Below are 26,226 nucleotides of genomic sequence, written 5' to 3' on the forward strand. Positions count from 1 at the left end.
CCAGTTCTCACCTTCATAAAAATAATGTTGAGGACTTCGGACCAAGTTGCAGGGGAAGAGGAAAGAATATCTGGCATTATCAATGTACATGACACTTCAAGGAGAAATGAAAGTAGACAAAAGAGCCCCCTTTGCCCAGTTGCTTACAATTTAAATTTAAATTAGTGTGGGAGATAACAAAGGGAAGGGAAGGGAAGTGGAGGCACCCACAACAAAGTTGGAGATCTGAATTCTGATTATCTGAGCAGGTGAAGGCCCAAATGCATTTTGGAGTGTCTTTAGCCCAGTAGTTTGCAAAGCTAGGGTTCTCTCCCAGAGTGTGGGCGCTTTTCCTGGGGTGCTGCACACTCCACCATTCAGCATAAGGCGGCCGCTCATGACGCTTGAGAACAATCTTACGCACTTATTAATGCAAACATGTCTGTGTTTTCTGTCTACAAACCACAAGGACAGTAGGAGATGACACAACAACCCAGAGGTTACTGGATTGGTGCAGTCAGCCTTTCCCCTGTAATATTCATCCTACTAACCTTTCGTACCTGCATGTTCTGCACCCCATTTCCCAGCTCTTCTACACATCAGCAACTTCCTTCTGTAGTGTGGAGGCCTTTGCATAGAACTGAGAAGGAGCGATGGCCTCCACAGAAGTATCTGCTTCCTGATGGCATTCGTGTGCTGAGGTTTCGGGTTTGCTGTCCCCAGTTTTGTCCATGTGAGATTTAATCTGGAGGTGTTTGGGATTCTTTTCCTATGCCACACATCTGCAATAACATTTGCAGTAGCATGGTGGCTTGTAGGTGTTTTCAGCTCTGGGGTGAATACAGGCTGAGCATCTGGAGCCTTCAGTTCTGGCCTGGGACCACAATGCCCAGCTTAGCAGTCAGAGAAGAGTTTTACTTGGCTTGATAGGTTATATTTCTAGCATGTTGGATGGCCATGCTAATTCTGATGGTTTTATGAAAAGATGAGGGACACACACAGAAAGAGGGGCAGATTTCTGTCTCAATAACAATTTCAGGGGAAGCTTATCTTCTAGACCTCTTGAGTGGTTTGGTACAGAACCGGCGTGGGGAAAGAATTGAGGCTCAAGTCCTAGCATGGGGCTGGCCATGACAGTGAGCGCATGACATCACATGTAAAGGCATGCTCTCCAGTAGAGTTGGGACCCAGGCAAATCTATGCAGGGCAAACTGTGCAGTCACCTAAATTGTATAGGAGGGTGACAGATTAGTTATTCCTAAGGCCTGTTGTAACACACTCTTCCAGGTGTTGTTCCTACTTTTGAATATCCTAGGGTGCTTCCAAATGAGGCTATTTGTAACCCTCTTCCTTCGTTTCTCCACCGCTTCTTCCATCTTGTCCCTTACCACATAAAAATCTGGCAAGGCCGGTAAGATGGAATAGCTGTTTGGTTGGTAAGACTAGGAATCCTCTGTTTGGAAGCACCCTTAGTTAGCACAGTGGAACATAACGCTAGTACCTGCCTTGCCTTGGAGGCCTTTGCAGAGCAGTGTGCTTTTGCTTCGAAAGCAGGAAGGGGTGAGAAAAAAGTTATGGATGAGAATATGGCGTGCACTGTTTGAGATGACAGGCATCTGCCAGATCGATCAGGAAGGTTGGACTCTGGATGGGGAAGCAGCATGCAAATGGAAATAGGTCTCATTTTCTTTTAGAATTCCCAAAGACCTGCAACCATGGAAAACTGATAGTAAAATATGGTTAATTACAGAAAATAACTGGCCTTCTAAAAATCAGTGTAAACAGCTTCACAGGATTGTTGGTGATGGTGTTTCCCAACTGCTTATCATTCTGGATGAACCTCCCACCCTCTACTGTATCTTTCCTTGCCTCTCCTACTCCATGCGCTCTAGCTAATTGGCGACCCGGTTTCTTCCTCTTTTCTCTCTCATCAGTTCATCAACATTTATCAGCACCTAGAAATTGCTTCTTGAACCAATCATGCCAGCTTCAGTTAACTGTACAAGGGTCTATATTGTTTTTCGGCTCTGTTTCTGTCACCTGACTGTATATACTGCTCTGTACTCTACCATATCATGTTACTTCATACTGTTGCATCAATAGGAGCCACGCCAGTGTCCCAGCAGTTAGACTGGGGGCTGTAAGTTCTTCTCATGGCCACAGTTCTGGATTGGAACTGGGTAATAACACCCCTGAGGAGAACAGAGATTGTTGCTGTACCTCTGGTTGCCTTGTATGTGTCCCATATAGATCCAAAGAATCAGTTGTGCTGGCAAAAACTTGGCCTCATTCTATCACCATTGCAATCTGTATTTGGACAACATAAACATCATCTTGGTAGGGAAAGTTAGTAGAGCTGCGTGAAAGAGTAGTGTTTGCACCTGCTTAGGGGTGGGGAACACAAACTGAGCAACGTCCTATACAAAATCCGCTAGCCTTCTCCAACCCGTTAGCCTTGCTGCATGGGAATTATGGGAGTTGCGATCCAACTTATTTGTAAGGCACCAGTTTAGAGAAACTGGTCTGTGAACCGCCCAGAGAGCTCTGGCTATTGGGTGGTATAGAAATATAATAAATAAATAAATAAATAAATAAATAAATAAATAAATAAATAATAAAGCTGTCTTAAACCTTAAAGTGGCTGGTTACTTCCCACGCCATGTGGCAAGGCATGCAACCTGATCCTATGCTCATTTAACTTAGAGCAAGACCCATTGAGTTTAATTCTATTTCCCCCCTATTAAGTATGCTTAGGAGTGCAGACAATCTTCCTGCATTCTCACTCCATAATCAGAACTTGCTTTTTGGTTAATGGTGTAGCATGTATAGGATTTTACACATTCTCCTCCATTTATTTAATTTCAGTGGAAATTAGGAATACTTAAATCCAAGTAAGTGAAAGCTCCATCACTCCATTCGAGTCCACTGTTCTACTGGCACTGCTTCTCCTGCACACAGCAGGAGAGAGCAGCAATTCCAAGTTTTAAAAAACATCAGACTTAAAGAGGTTTTTTTTGTTGCGCAAGGAAGGCCAGGAGGGGCGGAAGGCGCGCGGGAGGCAGACAACGTCTTGTGAGGGACCTGAGCAAACTCCATGAGTGCCCAGTAAAGAGCATGCAATTAAACACTCGTCGGATGGAGTTTTCAGTAAAGAAATGGATTTTGAATGAGATACAGAAAAACAAAGAATAAGGGCTATCTAAATCTAAGATAACACTTCAAATAAAAAGCCAATTACAATCTGAATGAGATATTAGTAAACTCCAAAGAAGGGATAAATAAGATTTTTTTAAAGATCTCAGGCTGTTGCCTGTTGTCCTCAGTTTTTGTTTTATTATTATTATTATTTATTTATTTATATAGCACCATCAATGTACATGGTGCTGTACAGATAACACATTCCATGAGGAATGTTGGGATGAGCAGGAACATACAGATTTTTCCATATTTGGTATAAGAAATGCAAGCACATTGTCCAGTGATGCCAGAAACCTCCCATATTCAGTACCTATAACTGTGGCTCGTTGGGCTGGAATGGAGGATCTTCTGAACTTCCTCTTGATCGGCCTAAACATCTGTAGCTATACAAATGTGGCCCATAACCTCCCTCTGTTTCAAGGCAGCAGCCATAGAAGGAGTGAACGCCCTGCCTGCTGCAGGCAAAGCAGCAGATTTGGTGCAGAGACTTCCCCAGACAGAGGCCAGCATGGGATATGGGTTCGTTTGGGGTTTATGTTGTGTGTTCTCTTTCTGATTGTTACTCACTTTCCTTGTCTCTTCCCTTTCACTGCCACTTCACAACAGGAGCAGCTCACGGTAAAGTCTTTCTGTCCGTCTGTCTGTTTCTCTCTCTCTCTCTCTCTCTCTCTCTCTCTCTCCTTTTCTTTCTCACTCACTCTCTGGTACACATTCTATTTATCTGTGTGATCTTGGTTATGCATCACTTTGAGAGGCTAATGTGATTTGAAAGGAAGACATCTGGGATCTCTTTCTATCTCTCCAAACATCAGGCATTCCATTGGTTCTGTTGTATCTCACACTGAGTTGGGATCCGTGTCTTTGACGGTCAGGATTTTAGTCTGTGGGACTCAATTACGTTGCAGTAACCCTGATTTAGGGACAATACTCCACACACTAGCCATGGCGGTCCAGAATATTCGACTTCAACCTGGGAACCAAAGGCAAAGGTGATGCCTGGAAACATAGTTGATCTTGGTGAGGAAGCTCCACCTGGTAGGGACCTTGATCATATCTGACAGTCTTTGGCAGCCATTTCTGGGGTGCGGGTACTTCCCCAAGGCCTACTGCAACACCCCCTGCTGAAACAGGGGCCGTGGGATGGGGTGGGGGAAGATTGGACACCAGCGATGGATTGGCTGTTGGGCCTGGGGCCCATTATCATCAGAGAGAAGACCCTCTGGTGAACAAAGATGTAACATTCGTGGAAGGGGTGGCCCCTCAGCTATCAAAATATGTTATGCTCTTTTTGTTCTGCAGATAGTTTTGCCTTTTATCTCTTTGTTCTGCAGACTCGCTCTTTTCACCAGTGCTAAATGTTTATGCTGAAACGGGAGAGTGTAGTGGGATGCCATGGCCTGAGAGACTGCTAAAAGGATAAGGCTGGAATATGTCACTGCCGGGCAAGGGATTTGCATCTTCGTGTTTATAATACTGCCCATTTGTTAGAACTACCATGAGAGGGGATCCAACTGTCACTAGCTAGAACTCTTTGCCTTTGTGTCTGGCCTTTGAAAGGATTATAGTTGGGGCCTCTTCTTCAAGAGGCTCGGTTGGCTCTCAGTTGAGACTGAATATGTGTCCAGTCAGATGTTTGAAAACCATCTCTCCAACAGTGACTTCCTGAGATTTTTTTTGCCAGGCTCTTTATGGTGTGAGGATGTTCACATGGGTTGAACCATAATCAGTGCTGTGCAGCAGCATACATCAGGTAGCAGGGCCTGTGAAGCAATGGTAGTAATAACAGCTCTCCCTTTCTGTAATTATGTTGTTAGGACATTTTGTTAAAGTAGCACTATAACCGCCCAGAGAGCTTTGGTTATTGAGCGGTATACAAATGCAATAAACAAACAAATAAGTAAATATAATGTATTGTTTTGATTTTTCAAATAAGATGGATGTAGATGGACAATACTAGAAAAGCTCTCTTGTAGCTGACTTGTAGATTTGGGGGTATTGTTATAGGATGCAATTCCTTTCCCTGCTATTTTCCCCGTATATTGGAGAACCCAGGGCAAAATGATTTCTCTCTCGCTTTCTCCTTCTTTTTCATTTTGATGTGACTGTACACTCAAATACACAGCCATTTGGGACTAGTAATCTGAGAAATATAATGTGAAAATGCTTAGCAGGGCTGTGAACCTTCTGTACATGCGTGTGTTCATTTTACAACACGGTGGAGCAGGGAGGCAACCTTACTATCACAGGAAATGTGAGCAAAGCAATGCTGGTGGCATAGAAGGGCCATCAGCACACCAAAGCACTAGTGCCTCTAGTGAGGATAACCTGATTGTTAGGTTTGAGGTTTGGAGGAAATAGGACTGATCCGAGTGCTTTTTTGAATACTTCAGTGCTGTCTATCAACTGGTATCAATGAGGGCCCTAGACAGAGGGACATTGCTCTTAACATCCCAATACAACTATACCTCACAGGGACTTCTGTTTCTGCCACTGTAAACATCACAGCTAGATCGGCCCCTTTTCTGATATGAGGAGCACATGCCATGGGACTACATGTGCCAGTTCCCTAACCCCCTAAAGGGGTACTAAATCTTTTGATAGTGCTGGGTAAAAGAAGCATTTCTCAAGGGAATGATCGCAACCAACCGAACAGAGAAATACTGAAAGAGCACCTGGATAAAGTGGTGGGTGAAACTGAAAGCTTCTAAAGGGGAATAAAGGAAGTGGAAGAGTTGAAAGAACAGACTGGTACCTGAAACAGGTAGACATAACAGGTAAAACAGATCAGTTTCTAGGGCAACGTCTTAACTGGGAAAGAGGGAAGGCTTAGAAATTCTGTATCGTGGCCGTCCTGTGCAAGTCTTTCAAAGAAGCTACAAAAAAGGGGTAGCTGTGTGAAGTAAGCTAGGATGACTTCATGGGCATTCTGGAGTGCTGCGCCAACAAATCACTGCAAAGCAGCAGATAGTATGAGAATACCTGTCACTTTGGCAGCCCTTTGTGAAGACTAGTATAAAGACACAAGTCTCACTGATTTTCCCTGCTCTTCTGCCCCCACCCAACATCTCTCTACAGAGGCAGCAAAGGGAAAGACATCAACACCATCAAATCCCTGCGTGTCCTTCGCGTCCTCAGACCCCTCAAAACCATCAAGCGATTGCCAAAACTCAAGGTATGTTTGGAATGGAAACTTAAAAGGATGGAGTCTGGGATTGTGTTGGGGTGTGTGTGTAAGTCAGCAGTAGTTTGAAAGAGAAAATATGGCTGCAGCTCAAGTGAGAAGGTTGGACCCAGGCTTCAGATCCTTTCATGTAGCAGCGTGGAATCTACTGAAATGGAGGAAGGGACTGAGAGCTAGGATCCCTGTGTTTTCTGTCCACATACATCTCTCCCATGTGGTGCCTTTTGAATGGGGGTTTATTAGTTGGGTGGGTGGGTGGGGTTTAGCAGGACTCCTGTGTTTCTGCTAGCTGGGCTACAATGCTTTCTCCTGCCCTGTATCTTCATGCCTGGATAAGTTGCACCTATTAATCTTTGCATGTGGTGCAACTGTTCAAGACCCAGCAGCAATGCCAGCTAAAAAAAGAAAGTCTTGTGCACCTTAAAGAGGAATGCATTTATTATGGCATAAGCTTTTGTGGATGACAGGCTACTTCATCAGATATATGCTAGTTGTCCTATCACCAACACTGCTTTGTGAATTATCACTGTGCTTTTATGTACATCTAAGCTTTAACCTAATTGTCACAGTCTGTATTTCTTGCATTTCATTTCCCTCTATACCCTTATGTATGTATTTCTGCCAACTGAGGTTCACACTTCATGCATCTGATGAGGTGGACTCTAGTCTATGAAGGCTTATTATGACCCAGTTTGCGTGATATAATAAATTAGAGTTCTGGAAGAACCTGGCATTGAGTTTAAGAGCGACATGGTTTATTATTGGGTTATTTTTCTGGCTTGTTAGGGGAGAGACAAGCCAGAGTTCCAAGTTTGCAGGTCACATTAAATGAGCCATAGACAGAAGGGCTTGCAGTAGGAACAATTGGGCAACATTTATGAGTACACCGGTCATAAATGATAATATGCAAACCTCTTATATTTATTAATCTTTAAGGAGCCATAAGATTCTCTGTTGAGCGAGTTTACATGTCATGCTAAGCCACTATGAAAATAAGCCATCTTGGGTTGCTTGTTCACTTGATAACCCACATTACTCCTATCAGACGATTGGATTCACTGCGACTTGCCATGGGTTATTTCCCCTTTGTCCTCCCACCGGGTCCCAGCACATATCCCAGGCGCCTTTGCAGAAGAAAACCTTGTTTCCTCATTCCCTACACCAGTACCCTTTCTGCAATTGGTCTGCTGTGCTTGCCTGCTTGCAAAGGAAACTCCCCCTCCTTCCCCACATCAGACTGCAAAATGCATAAAAAAATGAGTCCTTATAAACAGTGATGCATCCGAAAACTTTTTAAATTACTGTTTTATTCAGGGTCTTGTGCAAGCGTGCAGAAGCGCAAGACTGCAATTCAGCATACTGATATTCCCCTCTTGCTAATGTCTTTGTCAATGTCATCCTCCACTTCAGCACTTGCCTTGCTAGCAAACACTGTTTTTAAAAAAAGGCTGCTTAATGTACTACTAATTATATCTGCCCCCAGAGCTCCTTCTCCTGCAACTGCCAGCCAGTTTCTGCTCCCATGCCCCCCTTTGTGCGTGTCAGTTCCCTCCAGTGGTCTCCATTGTTGCCTGTCAGATATACATATGGGTTACAGTGCAGTCAGGGAGATCAGTAAAAATACACACATTTCAAGGTAAAGATATGCAAATTTCTAAACAGGGGAATTGGTAAAGATAATGTAAATTTCAAGACCGATAAGTGAGGTGGATTGGTAAATATACACAAATTTCAAGGCTGTGCAGTGACTGGAATTGACAAATATATGCAGATTTCATGGCAGGGCAGTTAAGTGCAAGAAGGAGTTATGGAAATTTCATAGCAGTGGATTTTTGAATGTGCAATTGCACGAGACTGGGGTGGGTGGGTTAAAAGAAGAAATAATTGCGAACATGTTCAGGACACTCTCCAGGAGGCTTTCTTTTTTATTTTTAGGAGTGTGGGGTGGAGGGCATTGAGAGGGAATGAGGAACAGTGGCGGGTGCACCAGGGAGATTGCAAAGAGCAGAAGGGTTTTTTGCCACTTTTGCTGGTCGGTTCTCCATCCATTCTTGACAACCCACTATGAAGTCCCTCTACTAGGTCTGGATGTCACAATAAGCCACCCTGAAAACAAGCCACCCTGGACAACCCAATAGCAAGCCATGTGTTCTCAGGGTGGCTTGTTCATGGAAGACAACCTATGAGGGGGAGGGGAAATGCTCTGGATTTGGATGTCACGCCAAGCTACTTTGAATCAACCCACAGTGACAACCCATGTGTGAACCAAGTCATTGGCCAGGTTTGCATGATTAACAGTGGAAAAGAAGTCACCGTGGCTTCTGCCCCCACACGTGCTGCTTGCATGCGCACCATTATCTTAATTGCCCATGCTGCAGCATGAGTCATTGTGTTGTCTGAACCTGGCACAGTGTGTGGTGGGAGCGGTTTCTAAACCTGGCAGGAATAGTTTCAGTACTACAGTGGGCCTTGTAGTATATAGCTGAGATTTAATTAGAAGTAGTCTGGAAGGGTTTGGGCCTAGTCAGGCTTTTTGACATTTCACAGGCTGAATCGGCCCAAACCCTTTCAGACTACTACTAATTAAATCTTAGCTATAAATGACAAGGCCCACTTCAGTGCTGAAACTATTCCCTGGCACAACCCTTAAACAAGCCATAGTGTGTAGGGTGGTTGAAAAGCCATCCCTGCCGCACATCATGCCAGGTTTGGATAACACAATAAACCGCACCCCAAATAATTAGGCAAATGGCAGGCGTTCTTACCAAAGAACACATGGGCAGATACATAGAGATGGGGCCTTTTCGATGGTGATCGGGAGATTGTGGAATACCCTTACTCTTTGTTTTATATGGCCTTTGAAGACTTCCTTTATTTTAATAAGCTTTTAATATCTGTTTGAACTGCTGTGTTAAGGAATGTTATGGTCTGCTGCCTTTAAATCAATGTTTTTTTTAAAATTAATTTTAAGTACTTTATAAGTTTAAGTGCTTCATACAGTTTTAGTGCTTCATACTATTTTTAGTTTTATTTGATTTTATATTTAATTATATGTCTTTTTCCCCTTTGTAAGTCCCTGTGTTTTTGTTTTTTTATAGAAAAGTAGGATATAGATAAAGGATAAAATAATAGTAATTAACTTGCAAGCCCTTATCAGAGCCTTCTAATCTTTCCAGGCTGTGTTTGACTGTGTCGTGAACTCACTAAAAAATGTCCTCAACATCCTCATTGTGTATATGCTCTTCATGTTCATCTTCGCTGTGGTGGCTGTCCAGCTCTTTAAAGGCAAGTTCTTCTACTGCACTGATGAGTCCAAGGAGTTTGAAAAGGATTGCAGGTTTGTAGCATCTATCTATCTGTCTGTCTGTCTGTCTAAAATTATTCATAGACCTCTTTTAAGGATAGAACCTTCTGCCACCATTCTGTTTCCAGGTCCTCAACCCAGGGCCAACATGAGGGGTAGGCATGGTTGGGTATCTGCTGAGGGCCTACACCCTAGCAGGAACCTTCTAGACTTGCTCCTCCTTTCCACCATTGCAACCTGCTCGTTCACCTGCCTCTTGCTCTGACCCAGACAATGATGCTGGCAAGAAGGAGGAGCAGTAGTTGCCGTTGACTACTTGTTCACTGGCTCTCTGTGGTAGCAGGGAGCCTGGCAAGTGGTAGCAATGATGAAAAAAGGAGGAGGAGCAAACCTATCGTCTAGTCAAGTTCCAGGCAGTGTTGTTCTGAATATATTAACTGACTGAACTGCAGAAATAGTGGTCCCTAAGTCAAGCTGGATGTAAGGGCTCATCTTAAATGTCCTTTGCAAATTGGTCGCAGTGGGCTACCCAGGATTCTTTAAATTCAGTCTATGGAGAAAGCCCCGAAGCACTCAGTAAAGCTCCTGCGGATGGCACTGCGCTGACACACTGGTTTCAGAGCAGTCTTGTTTCATCATTGCCACAGAGTAGGCTCTAAGATGAGCCCTTGCTTGTGTTGGATTGGATTTGGTCAGAGTTCTCCACCACTTGCATTCAAGCTGTCACCCCATTCTGTTTCACTGCTTGCCCAATGTACCAGGGAGCCAAACAGGCTTTATTCATTGAAAGAGGGTGCTTGGGAGTATCATGTCTACTGCACTAGTCAACTCTTCATCCCACAAAGCAACTAGGGCTAGGGCAGGATCACCAGCCGTGCCAACAGGCAATTCCCCAAAGGCTCTCCGGAATCCATCAGCCTCTAGGGGTGGATCATTTTAATTAATTCACTCTCCCTGCAGACTCTACAGCACAGGAAGTAGAAGCTGCAGCCACCCTAAACCTCACCAGAAAGTGATCTGACCATAACCAGGGAATCCAAGAAAAAAGATCCACTTTTATACCACCGGCATCCTACCCAGATGAAAATACTAGATCCAAATGTGATCTGCAGGACATGTCAGGCCAATGACGTGCTGAGAACCCCATGGTTGTCATGGCAACCATGAAGTCCTGAGACATACCCAGCAATAGAACCTTTACATGAGCATTGTTTTTGCTGTAGTGAGATCTATTACTACTACTTGGAAATCTAAAATGAGTTAGTTAAGCCTTTGTTGTTGCTAAAATTAAGTCCAAATTTCTAATCAAAGAAGAATTACTTCGTTAGTTTTTCAGAACTTTATTTTGATGCCAGGTGAAAGTAAGGGAGAGGCAGTCATTTAACCATGAGCCAGTCCGAAGGGATTAGAAATTCTCAAAGTGTTGGTGCTAAAAATACAACTTAAAAATTGGAGAAGTTTTTTCTCCCCCCGCACTCCACTTAATTATGTGGATTGCAAGAAAGATTCCTTATATTGATGAAATAACTGGTCTCCTAATGACACCTAATGTGGTTTTTTAATATATTTTACAAGCCTGTAGTTTCTAAGGTGAAATTCAGGGACTGCATGGAGTGACTCAAAAATAATTCAAATAATTTTTTCTGAAATTGCTTGCAGGAAAGATCACCTTAGTTTCTATATGTACCTTTTGTTTCTTAAGTTTAGGTTGTTCAGGGAAGTTGCTGGGATGTTCCGGGTGTTTAACAAACCACACTGCATGGTTAACAAGCTGCGCTATCAGAAATGTCCTGAATTCAGACAAAACGCTAACCCGAGGTTCAACGGGTGTGAACAGCCCCTGCGGCTTTCCATTGTTTGTTTCCTCCTATGTTCATAAGGTCTCAGTCCACCTCAGGCCTCCCGCTGGCTCCTAGCATATATCCCGAGCACCTTTGTAGCAGAACTCCTCATTTTCTCAGTCCCTACATCAGCACCCTTTCTGCAATTGGACTGCTGGGGTTGCTGGCCACTGAGAGAAACCTCCCACTTGCCCACAGCATATCTCCAAATGGAATTAATTTTCTGAGGCCTTATGAATGTGCTAACATGTTTGCAAACTTTTTTAAAAAATCATGGTCTTGTGCAAGAGGACAACACTGCCTATCTACTACTTAGTTCAGCATATCTCCCCTTTTGTCAATGTCCTTGTCAATTGCATCTTCCACTTCATCTCACTTTTTTTTAAGGCTGCTTCACATACTACTAATTACACTTGCCTGAAAAGCTTGTTCTCCTGCAGCCATTAGCCACTTTCAGCTCTTCACCCCCTGTCCTGCTTGTCACTTCCCTCCATTGATCTCCATTGTTAGCTGTCAAGTATACATATGGGTTAAAGAACAGTGAGGGGGATTGGGCAAGATATGCAAATTTCAAGGCAAAGCAGGAAGCAAGGAGGATCGGTAAATATATGCAAATTTCATGGAAGAGCAGTAAGGCAGAAGAGGAAATTATGCAGATTTCATACTCATGGACTTTCAAATGTGCACACTGGTGCAAGACTGAAGTTTTCTTTATAAAGGTTGTGAATCTGTTTGGGATACTCTCTGGTGTCTTTTCTGCTCGATTTTTAGGGACATAGGGCAGAGGACACTGAGAAGGGATGAGGGAGGATGCCAGTGGCACTAGTGTGATCATGATGAGCAGAAGGGGTTTTTGCCACTCTTGCTGGGTGGCTCTCAAGCCATTCCCAACAAACCATGATGAAGTCACCCTGCTGGGCTCAGACATAACATAAGGCATCCTGAACAGCCCAACTGAAAATAAGGCATCCTAAACAGCCCAACCGCAACCCATGGGTTCTCAGGGTGGCTTATTTGTGAGTAATAAGCCATACTGTGGAAAACATGCTGGGTTCAGACATCACAACAACTCACCATGGGTGAGGTTGTCATATCATACATATCAGATCTGTAACTATGCTTTGCATCTATATGTTTCTACATTCTTGCTTACCTTAATTTCCAATATATTGTCACCTGATCTTGTTCCCCTGGGCCCCATGGACATTTTCTACTACAGGAGCACTGTAGTAGACTCCAGGAGCACTGTAAATGCCCTGCTTAAAATGTCTTAGGCACCCTTGTACCCATATGCTGCCATTATTGCCCATGTGGCCTTAGCATGCTTATCCATTACAACTCTTTTGAAGTTATTACATCTTGCTGAATGAACATGGAGTCAATTGTATGCTGGTGCTTGCATTAGAAGTTCATAATTATCTCAATTAATGCAGTGTAATTCCATTAAACCACGTCCTAAACTGATGTGAATCAATATAAGCCAAGTTTTTTACAGTATAATCCTACTCATGTCTACTCAGAAGTAAGTCCCATTGCGTTCAATGGTGCTTCCTCCCAGGTAAGTATGTATAGGATTGCTTGCTTACTGAACCACCTCTGCTCTATACAGATTTAATCTATTTGGACCGATCATGTAAGAGCTAAGTGAATCCGCCCCACTTGAACACAGTGAGTTGAGGCTCTTCTACTAGCGAAAGTCCAATTATTAGCTCCTGTAGAGTTATCCAGGTTGATCTTTGACACAATCTTATAACATGAATAAAAGATTCAGACTCTCCTCAACTTACATGGAGATTGGAGCTGCAATTGCTGGCAATGAGATTTGTTTGCATCCTGGCAGACCCTGGCTAAATCGACCACACTCCATTGTAAAAGCACACCCTCAAATGTTTTTTGTTGATCTCTTTCCTCAGGGGAGAGTACTTAGTCTATGAGAAGAACAATGAAGTGAAGGCTGAGAGGCGAGAGTGGAGGAAATATGATTTCCATTATGACAACGTGTTGTGGGCACTTCTTACTCTCTTCACTGTATCTACAGGAGAAGGCTGGCCAGAGTAAGTCAGTCAAGAAAATGGGGATCCACTAGAATGCAAAGGGGTAATCATGGGGCACCTGGTTGGCTGCTGTTGGAGTCAGAGTGCTGGACTAAACCAATTCCAGGTCTGAACCAGCATGGATTATCTGGATGAGTTCCCACCCACCACTAAACCACTTTTGTCACATATGAGCTTAAGCTTATCCACCATGGTTTATGCTTGCTATATTGTATTTTGTATTTGTGTTTTTAGATCGTTGGTTGTTTTTATGCTCTTCAGGGTTTTAATTTTTGTGAACCACCCAGAGAGCTTCAGCTATTGGGCGGTATAAAAAGGCAATAAATAAATGAATAAATAAATAAATAAAAACACCATCTCAGGAAGAAGGAGAAAGCCACTGGAAGCACAGCGGTTTATTAATTTCTGGAAGACACATGCACAGATAAACAGTTAAACTGCAGTTACAGATGTACAAAGAATGTTTGGAATGTAATGTTCTGTGTTTCACATTGACCTTTGGTTTTGGAAAGGCTAACATTTTGTTTTGTTGACTTACAGATTTGTAAATATATTTTTTGTTAATTAAAACAAACAAACACCAGAGTTGTTAGAAGGTGTCTCCATTTCAAAAGTGCCAGTGCTTGCATTGACAACCACATGGGAAAGAGAACCAGAACAAATGAGTGTATCTTCCTCTTCCTCTATGCACCCCAAGAGGAAGAGGTAAGTGCTGCCTTCCCACCCATCTCTTTCCCACTTACAGTAAATTCTGCCAGCTGCCCTGATTGCTGGATTTCCAGAATTTCTGGCTCGGATTCAGAGCATACTAAAATTCATCTCACTGAGTGACAGAAATCTCAAACTACAGTAAATGGTGCAGCTGTTTTAGGCAATGAGCAGGAGCCTTGTAGTCCTGGGTCCATGGGGTCAAAGCACCAGTTCTATTTCCCAGGGCCCTGAATCGATTCTCCAGAGCCCTGAGTGTCCATTGGTGCCAGTTGAAGTTTTTCCCCCCGTAGCTTAATTGCCATGAAGGGGGAGATTTTCAAGGGGGGTTTGCAACTAGGGAGGGAAGGGTTAACTCTCCCCTCCTCATATGCTAGAACACCTCACCCCCAAATCTCTCCCTGCACAGCAATCGAGCTTAGGGGGAAATATTTCTCATTGGTTTGGGGTGATCTAGGGCAGGGTACAAATTAATTGAAGAATTCATTTTATTTGAGATTTTTTGGGATGAGAAATTATTTGGCTGGTGCAATATAAATAAATCCTAGTCATTATTTCTACATATGCACATATAGGTATAAATCAACACATGTAAATCTTATGCAGGTTCATGTCCTATGGGCTTGGGCCCTGAATTGTTTAAGTGCCTCGCAACACACCCGGTGATGAGCCCTCCTGATTTGGGGTTATAAATAGTCCATGCTTATCAGGTGTCAAGGCACACTATCCCATATCCGCTTAAGTTTTGAATATCTGGAACATGACTCAGAAGCATCGGCTGCTGCTGCTGTCTTGGTGGGGCAGTGAGACTGATGGATCATTCGCAGGACTCTTTCTGTCCCCCCACATTTTCTTTCTCCATCTCTCCTTGTTTTGTCTTTTTCTGCAGTGTCCTCAAGCACTCGGTGGATGCTACATATGAGAATCAAGGCCCTAGCCCTGGTTATCGCATGGAGATGTCCATTTTCTATGTGGTCTACTTTGTGGTCTTCCCGTTTTTCTTTGTCAACATTTTTGTGGCCTTAATCATCATCACCTTCCAGGAGCAGGGGGACAAGATGATGGAGGAGTACAGCTTGGAGAAGAATGAGGTGTGGCATGTGTTGGGATGGGCACTGTGCCATGGGGAAATTCCAAATGAAAAGGCTGCATTGGTAGAAAAGAGTGGGGATTGTTAAAAGCCAGAAAGCTTCTTAAAGAATCTCCTCCATTTCTTCATGGCAGTTTCAAAACTCTGGTTTGGTAGAAAAGTAATCTGCATGGTGAACCCAGAGAGTGAGGGGGCTGAGTATACTGACCGAGTCTGTGGTTTGCAGCAATGAAAATTTGTTGGCAGAAGAAGTCAGAGTGCAAAGCAGATTTAATACAGAAAATAATATCAGGCAGCCCAGTGCATTTTGAGCTGCATCCATCTCTTCATCACAAGAAAGTCTAAACAGTTGACAATAACATCAAAATATACTGTGCAGAAGCTGCTTTTTAAAATGACAAGCCCAATGATACCCCATGTACTGAAAGTCTCAAGAGTATATAAACAAGAAATGAAATAAATAATAATAACAATAAAATCACATAACAAGCTTATTTGTAGATAATATGCACACTTTGTCCCTGGTTGCATACCCTCAATACTAATAATACCTTGGCCATGATGTGTCTTTTTGACATGTCAGCATCATCTCTTGCTGCCATCCATAAAGCTGGAGGACATTGGTATTTCCCTAAGTGCAGGATAGAGATGGTATCAAGAGGTTATTCCTCCACACCTCGCAACAGAAAGAAGATCCCTCTCCTAGTTCTGTGGCATGCTTATATAGTCCCACTCTTGTATCCTTCCTTTGTGAATGGTCATAACTCACCACAACCAGTTGCCGTTGGGAAACCTTAGTGTCCTCTTAAGGCAGAGGTGGGGAAGCTTTTTCTGTTGAGGGCCACGTGCCCTGGGGGGGGGGGCGGAATGCCCATAGCTCAGTGGTAGAACACCTGCTTTGCATGCAAAAGCTCCCAGGGTCAACCTCTGGCGTCTTCAGCTAAGGCTCGGAAAAGACTTCTGTCTGAAACCCTCAAGAGTGACTGGCAGTCAGTGTAGACGATACGGAGCTATTTAGCTCAATAGTTTGATTCAGTATAAGGCAGCTTCCCATATTCCTTATCAGTTGGGGACTGCATGCCAGGAGCAAGCAGGGCCAGAGCAAAAGCCTGGGTGGGAGCACCTGGTTTTCTCTTTTTGCCACTCCCTTCCTTCCTTCCACCTCCATCCCTCCCTCCCCCTCTTACTGCCCTCCCAATGGACTGCTGGGGAAGGATTGCTCTTGTGAGGTCTGAACTTACAAGGGGCTTTTGAGATTGGTTTAAGATAGGGCTTGATTTAAGATAGGGCTGTAAGTTTTCCATCCCTATCTTAAACCAAGGCCAGGTGATTATTCAGGTGAGAATCCTGTAGATGTTGCATGGGTAGAAATAGGATTTACCTGATTGAGATTATAATTGGCCAATTATGCTTCTGGGATGATGTTGGGCTACAACCTTCATCAGTGCAAGTTAGTTTTCCTTCATGGATTTCAGCAGAGCTACCTCTTCAGGGCCACTTCCCACATTTCTTTTAGAAAATACAAGTACACGTTTTGGTATCGTAGGACCAACTTTATGTAGGGAAAGTGACATGTATCTACTCCCTAGGCAAGATTCTTATTTAGCAAATTTCAGAAGCAATTCCAGAGAAAATGCATCTTCCTTGAGACAAAGGCCCTTTCTACACCTAAGGATTTTCCCAGGAAAATGGAGGAATCGTCCCCTGTGTGTCATTTGCATGCACAGGGACGATTCCAGGGTGATTCTGGGGGGAAAGCCAGGTGTAGAAATGGCCATAGTTGCATGTTTCAATCCTCTCACATTTCATTTGCAGACATTTTAAAACACTGATGTGTGCACAATGTTGCCTTCAAAATTAATGTAAGATACAGCCTTCACGGATCTCCAGTTGCTGGAGAACATGGGCAGAAGGATCCTGTTGCACCAGTGTCCTGCTTGTGGATTCCTGGTTGACACCTGTTTGGCCGCTGTGTGAACAGAATGCTGAACTAGATGAACCCTTGGTCTGATCCAGCACGGCCCTTCTTGTGTGCTTATAGCATCAGGCACTTGTGATGCCAATGGTGTTAAATCAGTGTTTACAGTAGTAGTTATTGTGGATCCATAATGGTATATTTTCCCTAGGATAGGGAAACCATTGCTACATATTGCTACATATTCTGGAGTAAGGCCTTACAGCTCCTGAGTCAGTAAAAGAAGGACTTGAGGGCAAAACCAACCAGTTTGTGCCAAGCAGACTCTAAAGTTATTTGTTTGGAATTACACTCTCCAAAGTAGGGAGAATACAAGCTTGCTTTTTCTCCTTGGCCTCTTCTGTGTTTTGAAAGAGTCCCACCCCCTTCTTCACTGCTATTCTTCTATCCTCTCTTCACAGCGAGCCTGCATTGACTTTGCTATCAGCGCCAAGCCACTCACCCGGCACATGCCTCAGAACAAGCAGAGCTTTCAGTACCGTATGTGGCAGTTTGTGGTTTCACCACCCTTTGAGTACACCATTATGGCCATGATTGCCCTAAACACCATTGTCTTAATGATGAAAGTAAGTAGAATTGTCAATATGTACATGGGATCCATGGGGTGTACACCGCATGGGCTTTGCCCTACTGATAGACCATGGAGCCAATATGAATCTTGTATAGTGGTCTGAGCTCTGAACACCATGCAACTGGATATAGCCCAGATCTGTATCTATTCAAGATCCTTTGAGCTCCTGTTAACTTGATTCCATCGGTCTCTTCTTGACCATGTTGGTTAGCCCCGATCCTGAAGTCCTGGATCTTATAGTACCAGATTTACCTAGCATCTCACTTTGGCCTTGGCTTTGTGGATTATTGCTCCTACCACTTTGGTGTCCTTCTCCTAACCTTTCTTCCATCCTTCATGACTTTGCTTTCTCTCTCTCCCCTCTCTCTTCCCCTCCCAAATAGTTCTACAATGCCACAAACATATACGACCATTTACTAAAGATGTTCAACATTGTCTTCACCGCCCTGTTCTCCTTGGAGTGTATTCTGAAAATCATCGCTTTTGGATTGTTGGTAAGTGTCTCTTTTGCTAGACTTCATGAGAAATAGTAACGAAGGCCTCTACTACAGAACATTAGAAACACAATCCACTTCATTATGGAACAGGGAGGGAACAGGGAGGGAAATAAAGTATATTACACATTATTATTATTATTATTATTATTATTATTATTATTATTATTATTTTCTGTCCCACTACATGGCTTAACACAACTTTCAGGGCCCTCAGGCATTACATCTGAGGTGGTAGCATGGGAAGTACCAAACACCTTCACCTTGAGGGAGTGTCTGAAATGAACAACACTTCCACTGGGAACTGGTACGTTTACTAAGGAGCGTAGCCAAGACAAGAGATTAGCTTCTGTTGCTACAGAACTAATCACACCAGGACACTCAGCTTCCTGTATTGGAAGCCTCATATTCTTCCATGCAATTCTAGTTAAAACTCTGGCTTTTGCCCTGCAGTAAGGACGACTCTTAAATAATTCAAATGTAACACAAAGTTTGGGCTGATACAAGCAGCCCCATGACTTAGAGACGATTCTTGCTGGGTGGGGTTCCAGATAATCCCTATGAAAGTTGCAGCCAACGAAAGAAAAAGCCAGAAACAGTAAAGGCCTCTATACAAAGTTCACTTGGTTGCTGGCTTCTACATGAAAGAGATGGATGTGCCATTCAAAAGGCCAGTTAGGCACAAGCTAAGAGGAACGGTATGCACTTTCAGTGTTAAGTCTGTGATAAAGATTTTGGCTCTGATTTGAAAGCCTTTACGTTCAGCAGCCAGACCTTCGAGCAGAGACTCCCTTGGTCTCTAAGGACACTTGTAAGGAATTTTTTTAAAAAAAAAAAAACACACGCCACAACTTCATAGGAGAGATAACCTTTATTGTTACAATCAATCTTGTGAGAATCTGTGGCAATGGAACTTGGCAGCAGCCCGTTTTGAGGGTGTTAGGGATGGAGCCTTGGCTGCACACTCCTTACTTCTCTGCTCAGCTCAGAGAGTGGCCCTCCAGCAAAATTAGTTGCTGGCAAGGGCTCCTTCACGCCTGATCCCATCCTTGGTTATTTGCTATTTGCGGAGTTTGATGAGCTGGTGTAATTCACATATTAACAGCTCTGCAATTACTATGTCAGGCTTTGGAGACAACAGGCTTTCTCCTCTTAGAGAAACCTAGCTGACAACTGGGACAGTCCCCAGGTGCAGTATGTGTGTTGTATTTATTTTTTTAGATGTTTATGTGACTGTCCATGCAAATAAATGGGGGCAGGAGGAAGGGGCAGTGTTCCTGGCGGGCTCCTTGCCTGAGAATGTCACAGGCCTTAGACTCACTGAGCAGTGGCATTGCCTCATGTGTTCACAGGACGAATTTTGCAGGCAAACATCCCTTGTCTCCCAACCTGTTCTGGCCAATGGAGAAGATCCCATGGGCCTTTTGAGAATGTGAACTCAGCTGCTTTCCATGAGACAGGCCCCTCTATCCCCTATTTCGGGGCGGAGGGAATTGTGGTGTAGACAAGAACCCCCTAGCTAGCATTTCCATTTCCTTTTGCAATCTCCACTGCAAGAACTGGAGTGCACCCAAAAGGTAATCTGGAGCTGACTGCAAGGGTAGCCAGGGTGGAGGTCTCTCTGTTCTCGTCGCTGTGGCTTCCGTCGTGATTGAATGTTGTCACCTGTTTGCTGCTGTGTGGCTGTTCCTTTTCGTCCTTTGTTTTGTTCTTTCTTTATAGAATTATTTCCGTGATGCCTGGAATATCTTTGATTTTGTCACAGTTCTGGGTAGCATCACAGACATCTTAGTGACAGAGTTTGGGGTAAGTTCAAAACTGTGGTGGGGATAACATTACGGGGGAGGGAGGCATCTTGCAGGGAGTGGGGAGTAAGAACTGAAACGTGAGAGTTTCACCCCATTGAACTGGGTCCTTACTAGCACAGGGGCTGGAAAATCAAGAGAAGGGGAGTACAATCCAGAGAAGGGAAGTACAAGTACAGCCCTGTGGGATTTATTTATTGGCTAGCAAATAACAGAAGAGCAGTTTTCCTTTTCTCCAGGAATAGGTTCTCAAAATGCTAACAACCAATCCCACATTTTCAGCCACTCTTCAGTAAAAGTTTTATATTTGTGCAAATCCTGTTGCTCAGAGGAAGTGTTGCAACAGTGTAGATGTGGGCTCATTCTGTTGAAGGCCTTTACATTGACAGAACTTCAGAATTGCTCAAACGAGAAAGTTAATACTAGCATGAAGAGGCCAAAGTCATACCACTTAGATGTTTATACCAGCATTGAGCCAGATTCTTCCTAGTGAGAGAGCTAGAAATGTTCAGTCCTTTCAGTATGGCGATTGCCATCAGCTGCAATTTTAGAGCAGCTGAACTTAGGGCTGCTTTGCATGTTACAGGAAAAGTGTGTACACAAATCAAAGGATTAGTTTCGATAATTCCCAAACCTGTGAGCTGGGACAGCCTAGTGGCCCCCAGGATAAAGGCTCATGTGGTGCCAGAAATTAAATAATTAAGCCTCCCCTGACCCCAAAATACCACCCCACAGAGGAGGCTGCCCACTGCGATCCTGTGGCATCATCCCCCTTTTGAAGTTTTAAGAGTCATGTACTCACTTCTGTTCCATAGCATGTAAGATGGTGGTGACACATCACCATAACTATTTAATGCGTGTACCTGCTTTTACTGTAATGTGTGGGAAGTACATGGACAAATCCAGAGTCACTTTATAGAAGGTGTTTATGAAGGCATTAACCAGGGTGAATCTGAATCCAAATAGATAACGTCACACCGCAGAGTTTGCCCTCCCGAAGTCCAAAGAAGAATTGCCTAAAGACCGGCAGGCTGTACTGCATACTGGCACACAGCACTGTAGCGGCCATCTCCTTGCAGAACTTCTTGGAATCGGTTTTTCTCCCATACAACTGCCAGGGTCCAAGTTGCAGAAGGGCCTGCAACCGGCTTTGTCTCATTCAAGGGGGGAAGGGCAGGTTACCCATACTGTCTCTTCCTCAACTGGGCTAAAAGCAACTGAGTGATGATTCCAGTCAGGGACATGGCAGCAGGAGAAACCCTCTACCTCAGCCTTCCTTCCCCATGCTGCTTCCCCAGCTGAATTAGCCTCCCTCTTCTGTAGGTTTGAAATAAAGAAAAAGTCGTTGGGAGATCCAGTCACAGATCTCCCACGTCATGTGTAGTTTAGCTCTCAGTGAGATGGTGGTGGGTCTGAATGGGGATCCTGAAATAGTACAGTGTAACAGATCACCAGAATATTCAGGGAGTTTTAGGACTGAAGGTCAGAAGGATCCTCCCTTTCACAAGTCAATGTGCAATTAAAATGCATGCTTCCAGCATGGATGAACTAGTAAACAGCATCACATCAGCCATATGGTCTCTAGGGAAACTGAGGCATCAAGTTGGAAAGGCTTCCACAAGTTATATGGTACTACCAGGCACAGAGAGGCTAATTGCCTGTGGTAAGTGCAAAATTCTGCTGTCATTTTTGCACAGTGGGCTTTCGTAATGACAGTCTTCCTGGTCCTTAGTTTAGGCAATACATAAAAGCTCCTGCAATGATTGGGGAGAGGGGAAGGTCTCTCCCAGAGAAGAGAAGCGTCATCAGACAAGCATTTTATCACATGCTCGTGTTTTTTTGAGGGTCCTTTTGATGATGCCATCCACCTCCTGCTCCTTCTAGTCTTCTTTCCACAACAAAACAAGACCCTGGTAAATCCGGGGGGGTTTTGGGAAGCAAAATGTGCCGCCATTTCCTGCTGTGTACAGGAAAAGCAGTGCAATAAGAGTGACCACCAAATGGGCCACATAGCCATTGTTTACTTCCTCTTTCTTCCCCATGTGAAGAAAGGAAGTATCATGGGACAGAAGCAGGGGGGAAAGTAACGGTAGAGAAACACAATTTCCCCCCTATCTGATGACGCTCGAGATATACATGGCTTGACTACTTCCCAGTGATTGCAAAATGCCTCTGTGTGTGTGGGTGTTTGTGGGTGTGTTTCATTTGCACTGTGCAAGCACAGAATTATTATTATTATTATTATTATTATTATTATTATTATTATTATTATTATCTTATTCACATACCCTCACAGATAATGGGTGTGCTTTTGATTAAGAAAGAGTGAGCAGATGTGCAGGAAACAGTTACAGGGTATGCTGTGTTCATCTTCTCTCATGGGGTGGTCAAGAATCTTCATTTCTTGATTAGAAACAAGAATGTATTATTTCTTCTCAAGTTCAAAGAATGCCCATTCTTCTAGATCTCTCAGTGTGACATGGCAAATCACTTCTTTAGGACTTAAAGAATTATTTAAGTACACTTTGATGAAGAGAGAAGGAGGTTACCCAGAGAAAACTGCGGTAGCTTAGTTATGAATTTAGAGTGGTTCAAGAAGGTATTGCAAAGGCAGGTTTTTGGCTTTGAGAATGTCTTGCCAAGGCAAAATACAGTACACCAAGAAAGGCTACATCACAGAATTTGGACAACAGAGACCTTATCCTCTATCATGTATTATTAAAATACTGTAGGAGAAAATTGCATTTATGAAGTAGATATTGAAATTACCTGAATCCATGTCAGAGATTATATTTCTTACAGGAGAATGCTTTCTTAAAATTAATGTAGAAATAAAAATGTCTTTAAAAGCATGCATTTCTGCAGGTTGAAAGGTGCTAAAAAGCCTAACTCCCCAGCTCCTATGGCTGATTGTTTCCTTGGCATTCTTTGTGGCACTCAGACCTTTCCAGTACCTCTGCTGGTTGTTGCAGAGTCCCGACATCTATTCTTTAGTAACAATATTACCCTTAGGCATTTCTGTATTAAAAACATCAAAATAAAATAGGCCATCAAATAAATACACACACACACACATGCTAACGTAACAGAAAATGGAATGGTTTCCTAGCAGACACACTTAATTTAATGAAAATATTACTAAATATATACATTTTCTAAATATATGAATTGTTCCTATAATAAAAGAAGAATTTGAGAAACAAATGTTCAGATCTGGTTTAGTAAAGACAAATGAGTTAAATGCAACAATGTGCAGGTGGATTTCTGCTCATGCAGTGGGACTTTCCCTTGCTCTCCTTCCCTCTGCAGCCCCTCCATATCTGCTCTAGAGGATCCCCCAACCCTCTGGATCACAACTGGGGGCATACGGGGGCTGTAGGGGAGAGGGGAAATCCATTCTGAAAGCACTTTCTCTTCCACTGGCAGATGGCCAGCGTTGGAAACCATCCACTTACTGCTCACTTGTGCCTTAATGTCTGTTAACTGGTTTAACTGAGGAGCATCTAGAACGGGTGCAGAACCTCCACCCCATTGGGTTCCCCAATCTGGAGCCTCTGGGGTTCCTCCAGGAGGTGGGACTTAGCCTCCTAGCCTCACGTGCTTGAGGGTTTCCCCCTGCCCCCATAAAGCATCCTGGATTGTATCTCTGATTTCCAAGGGGCTACTCTTGCTGGTGTAGGCCAAGTAGCTTCATGCAGTGTCTCTGCCTGTGCCAGGAGAAGCCTCTGTTCCTTTCTCTGTACTGGGAAAAGGCATGGAGAGGATGGGAAATGGGGCAGGGCAATGTTGCCAATAGTCATGGTCATGTATGTGGCGTGCCGTCAGTGGGCAGGGACACACCCACGGACATCATCCGCCCTGCAGTGGCCCTGATGGCGAGCAATCCATCCTCCCACCTGATCTAGAAAAATCCCTAAGTAAAAACATTGGCTTCCATTTGATATATCTGGCTTAATCTATGTAGCAGATAAAATCTGAGATTTCCCAGAGAAAATATAGAACTTTCAATTAAAACAGGCATAAGTTCCTCCTTGTGGCCCACGTTCTGAATGGACCTGTTTCTTCAGTGCAAGCCTCACAAGCCTTAATACCATTTTATGTTATCCCTTTGTCAGTCTTGCATTTTTAGGCCAAATTAGACATAATTTGGGAGATCCATGATTAGGATCTTCTTTGGATTTTTTACTTATTTATTTGCCACTTCCCAGCCCCATGTGGGAATTGGTTACCATTTCTCCAATCTAAATCTGCCCTTCCTAAAATCACTGGGACTGTTCACACAACACACTAACTCACACTATGTGGGGGGAAAGTACAGGTACTTCCATACGTGATGTGTGCCTGAAACTGGCCCAGTTCACACAATCACAGGGTAGTTAACAAGCGACGGTGGCTTCTAATCCACCCTGCGTGTGCCAGTTTCGTGCCAGCTGATTTGAATAATTACTCTTGCCAGGCGCGGATTCTCTTGTCATCCGAACCTGACAAGGGTGGCTTGTTGGTTAACAAACCACCTAGAACCCCTGGCCTGTTGTAGGGTTGTGAGGTGGTTTGTTAACCATCCCAATGAGCCACCCTCGCTCGATTTGGACCGTATGAGAAGCCATGGCAGCAGGGATTTGTATCAGCAGCCTGGCTGGAGCTGCAACACACTGTGGCTGGATAAGCCACGATGGACTGAGGTGATTATGGAAACTAGATCACTGAAATAGAGTGCTGCAGTCACCCAAGGGAGATTTAGGGTGCTTTCAGCCTTTTTCTTGTGCCATCACCCTGCCTCATTCATAGACTTTTACAGGGCATCCAGACATTGTCGTCTTCAATTTGTAACCCTCCCATGTTTTCCCACCACTTCTTCCATATTTTTTACTTGCCACAGAAAATCAGTTAAAGAAGAAAAGATGGAATAGTGCCCAATGCCATTTGATCAGTTACGCTAAGAGCCGTCGGTCCAGAAGCACCCTTAAAATGAACCATTCCAACATGCTTAGCAATAACCCTGTGGTTGCTGAGTCATCTCTTTTACTACAAATGGGGTGCCCCTTTTCCCCACCATACATTCATACATGTGGGGTCTTTCCCACATTTCCAATGTGGTTGGATGACAGTTTGTTTGACTGCTCAAAGGGGAAATGGAAGCCACCGACAAGTACCTTGAATTGCAAGGAGCCTTCCTCTGTATGCCACCGTATGGTCTCACCATGTAGATAGTGTTCAGTCTAGGGGCACATTGTGCTCAATCTCAAAGGTGTGACCTCCCAGAACTGTCATGGTAAGTAACTTTCACTCCTAGTGCTGCCTCTGCCATTGACTCGTGGCAGTCCCTATTCCAACAGGTGCCTCAGTTTCCCTCTCTCATCCCACCTCCTAGAATACGGAGGTTCAGCACCAATTTTGGTTATGCTGGAAGCCTAGAAATAAAGCCACACAGGCAGACATTTTGGCTAGGAAGGTTCAGTATGCTAGGATCATGGGTTCCCTCACATGTACGCAGACAGGAGAAAGGGGCATGTATGGGAGAAGGGTGGGTTAGGTGTCTCCTTCCCCAGGGCTATGTGTGATATATAATGACTGTGTCTCTTGTCTTATCTTCTTTCCATGCTGTCTCTTTATACTGTTCTATTTTGGCGCAACACCCTCTGAAAATGTCATCCAATCAAAATGCACTATGAAAAATCCATCTGTCCATCCATGAACCGGTCTGTGTGTCCATGCCAATGAATATTTCTGAACTTCCCCGCCCTGCTCCCTCTCCCATCACCAAAAATGAAATCACTACCTTCTGCCTTTCTCCGTTTGCTGGTTGGAACTCAACTTGCGGTATTAAAACACCCACCCTTCCCTGACCTCCTCTGATCCTCTCCATCTCAACATTTGCATCTAGGATCCGGTTGGTTTGATTACTTTCTGAACCCTAAGTGCCTTACATTAATGAAGAGCATCTTCTTGGCACATTGCATGACCTTCTGAGCCAAAGATGCCTGCAGTTTGCTGGCCAGCTTGTTCTTTCAGTCCACCACAACCCC

At 43.9% G+C, this 26,226-nt stretch overlaps 1 protein-coding gene across 1 annotated transcript in view; it reads left to right on the plus strand.

The window, feature by feature from the left end:
* Positions 1 to 26,226, plus strand: part of CACNA1A (calcium voltage-gated channel subunit alpha1 A) — a 123,855-nt gene that overhangs the window by 25,974 nt on the left and 71,655 nt on the right. Inside the window, exons 15-21 of the mRNA XM_063120511.1 lie at positions 6,253 to 6,349; positions 9,535 to 9,695; positions 13,417 to 13,557; positions 15,155 to 15,356; positions 17,732 to 17,896; positions 18,285 to 18,395; positions 20,118 to 20,201. Of these exons, the coding sequence (XP_062976581.1) occupies positions 6,253 to 6,349; positions 9,535 to 9,695; positions 13,417 to 13,557; positions 15,155 to 15,356; positions 17,732 to 17,896; positions 18,285 to 18,395; positions 20,118 to 20,201 (961 nt within the window). The remainder of the gene's footprint in view (positions 1 to 6,252; positions 6,350 to 9,534; positions 9,696 to 13,416; positions 13,558 to 15,154; positions 15,357 to 17,731; positions 17,897 to 18,284; positions 18,396 to 20,117; positions 20,202 to 26,226) is intronic.

Source organism: Elgaria multicarinata, chromosome 3 (genome assembly GCF_023053635.1).
Source record: "Elgaria multicarinata webbii isolate HBS135686 ecotype San Diego chromosome 3, rElgMul1.1.pri, whole genome shotgun sequence".
Taxonomy (NCBI): Eukaryota; Metazoa; Chordata; class Lepidosauria; order Squamata; family Anguidae; genus Elgaria; species Elgaria multicarinata.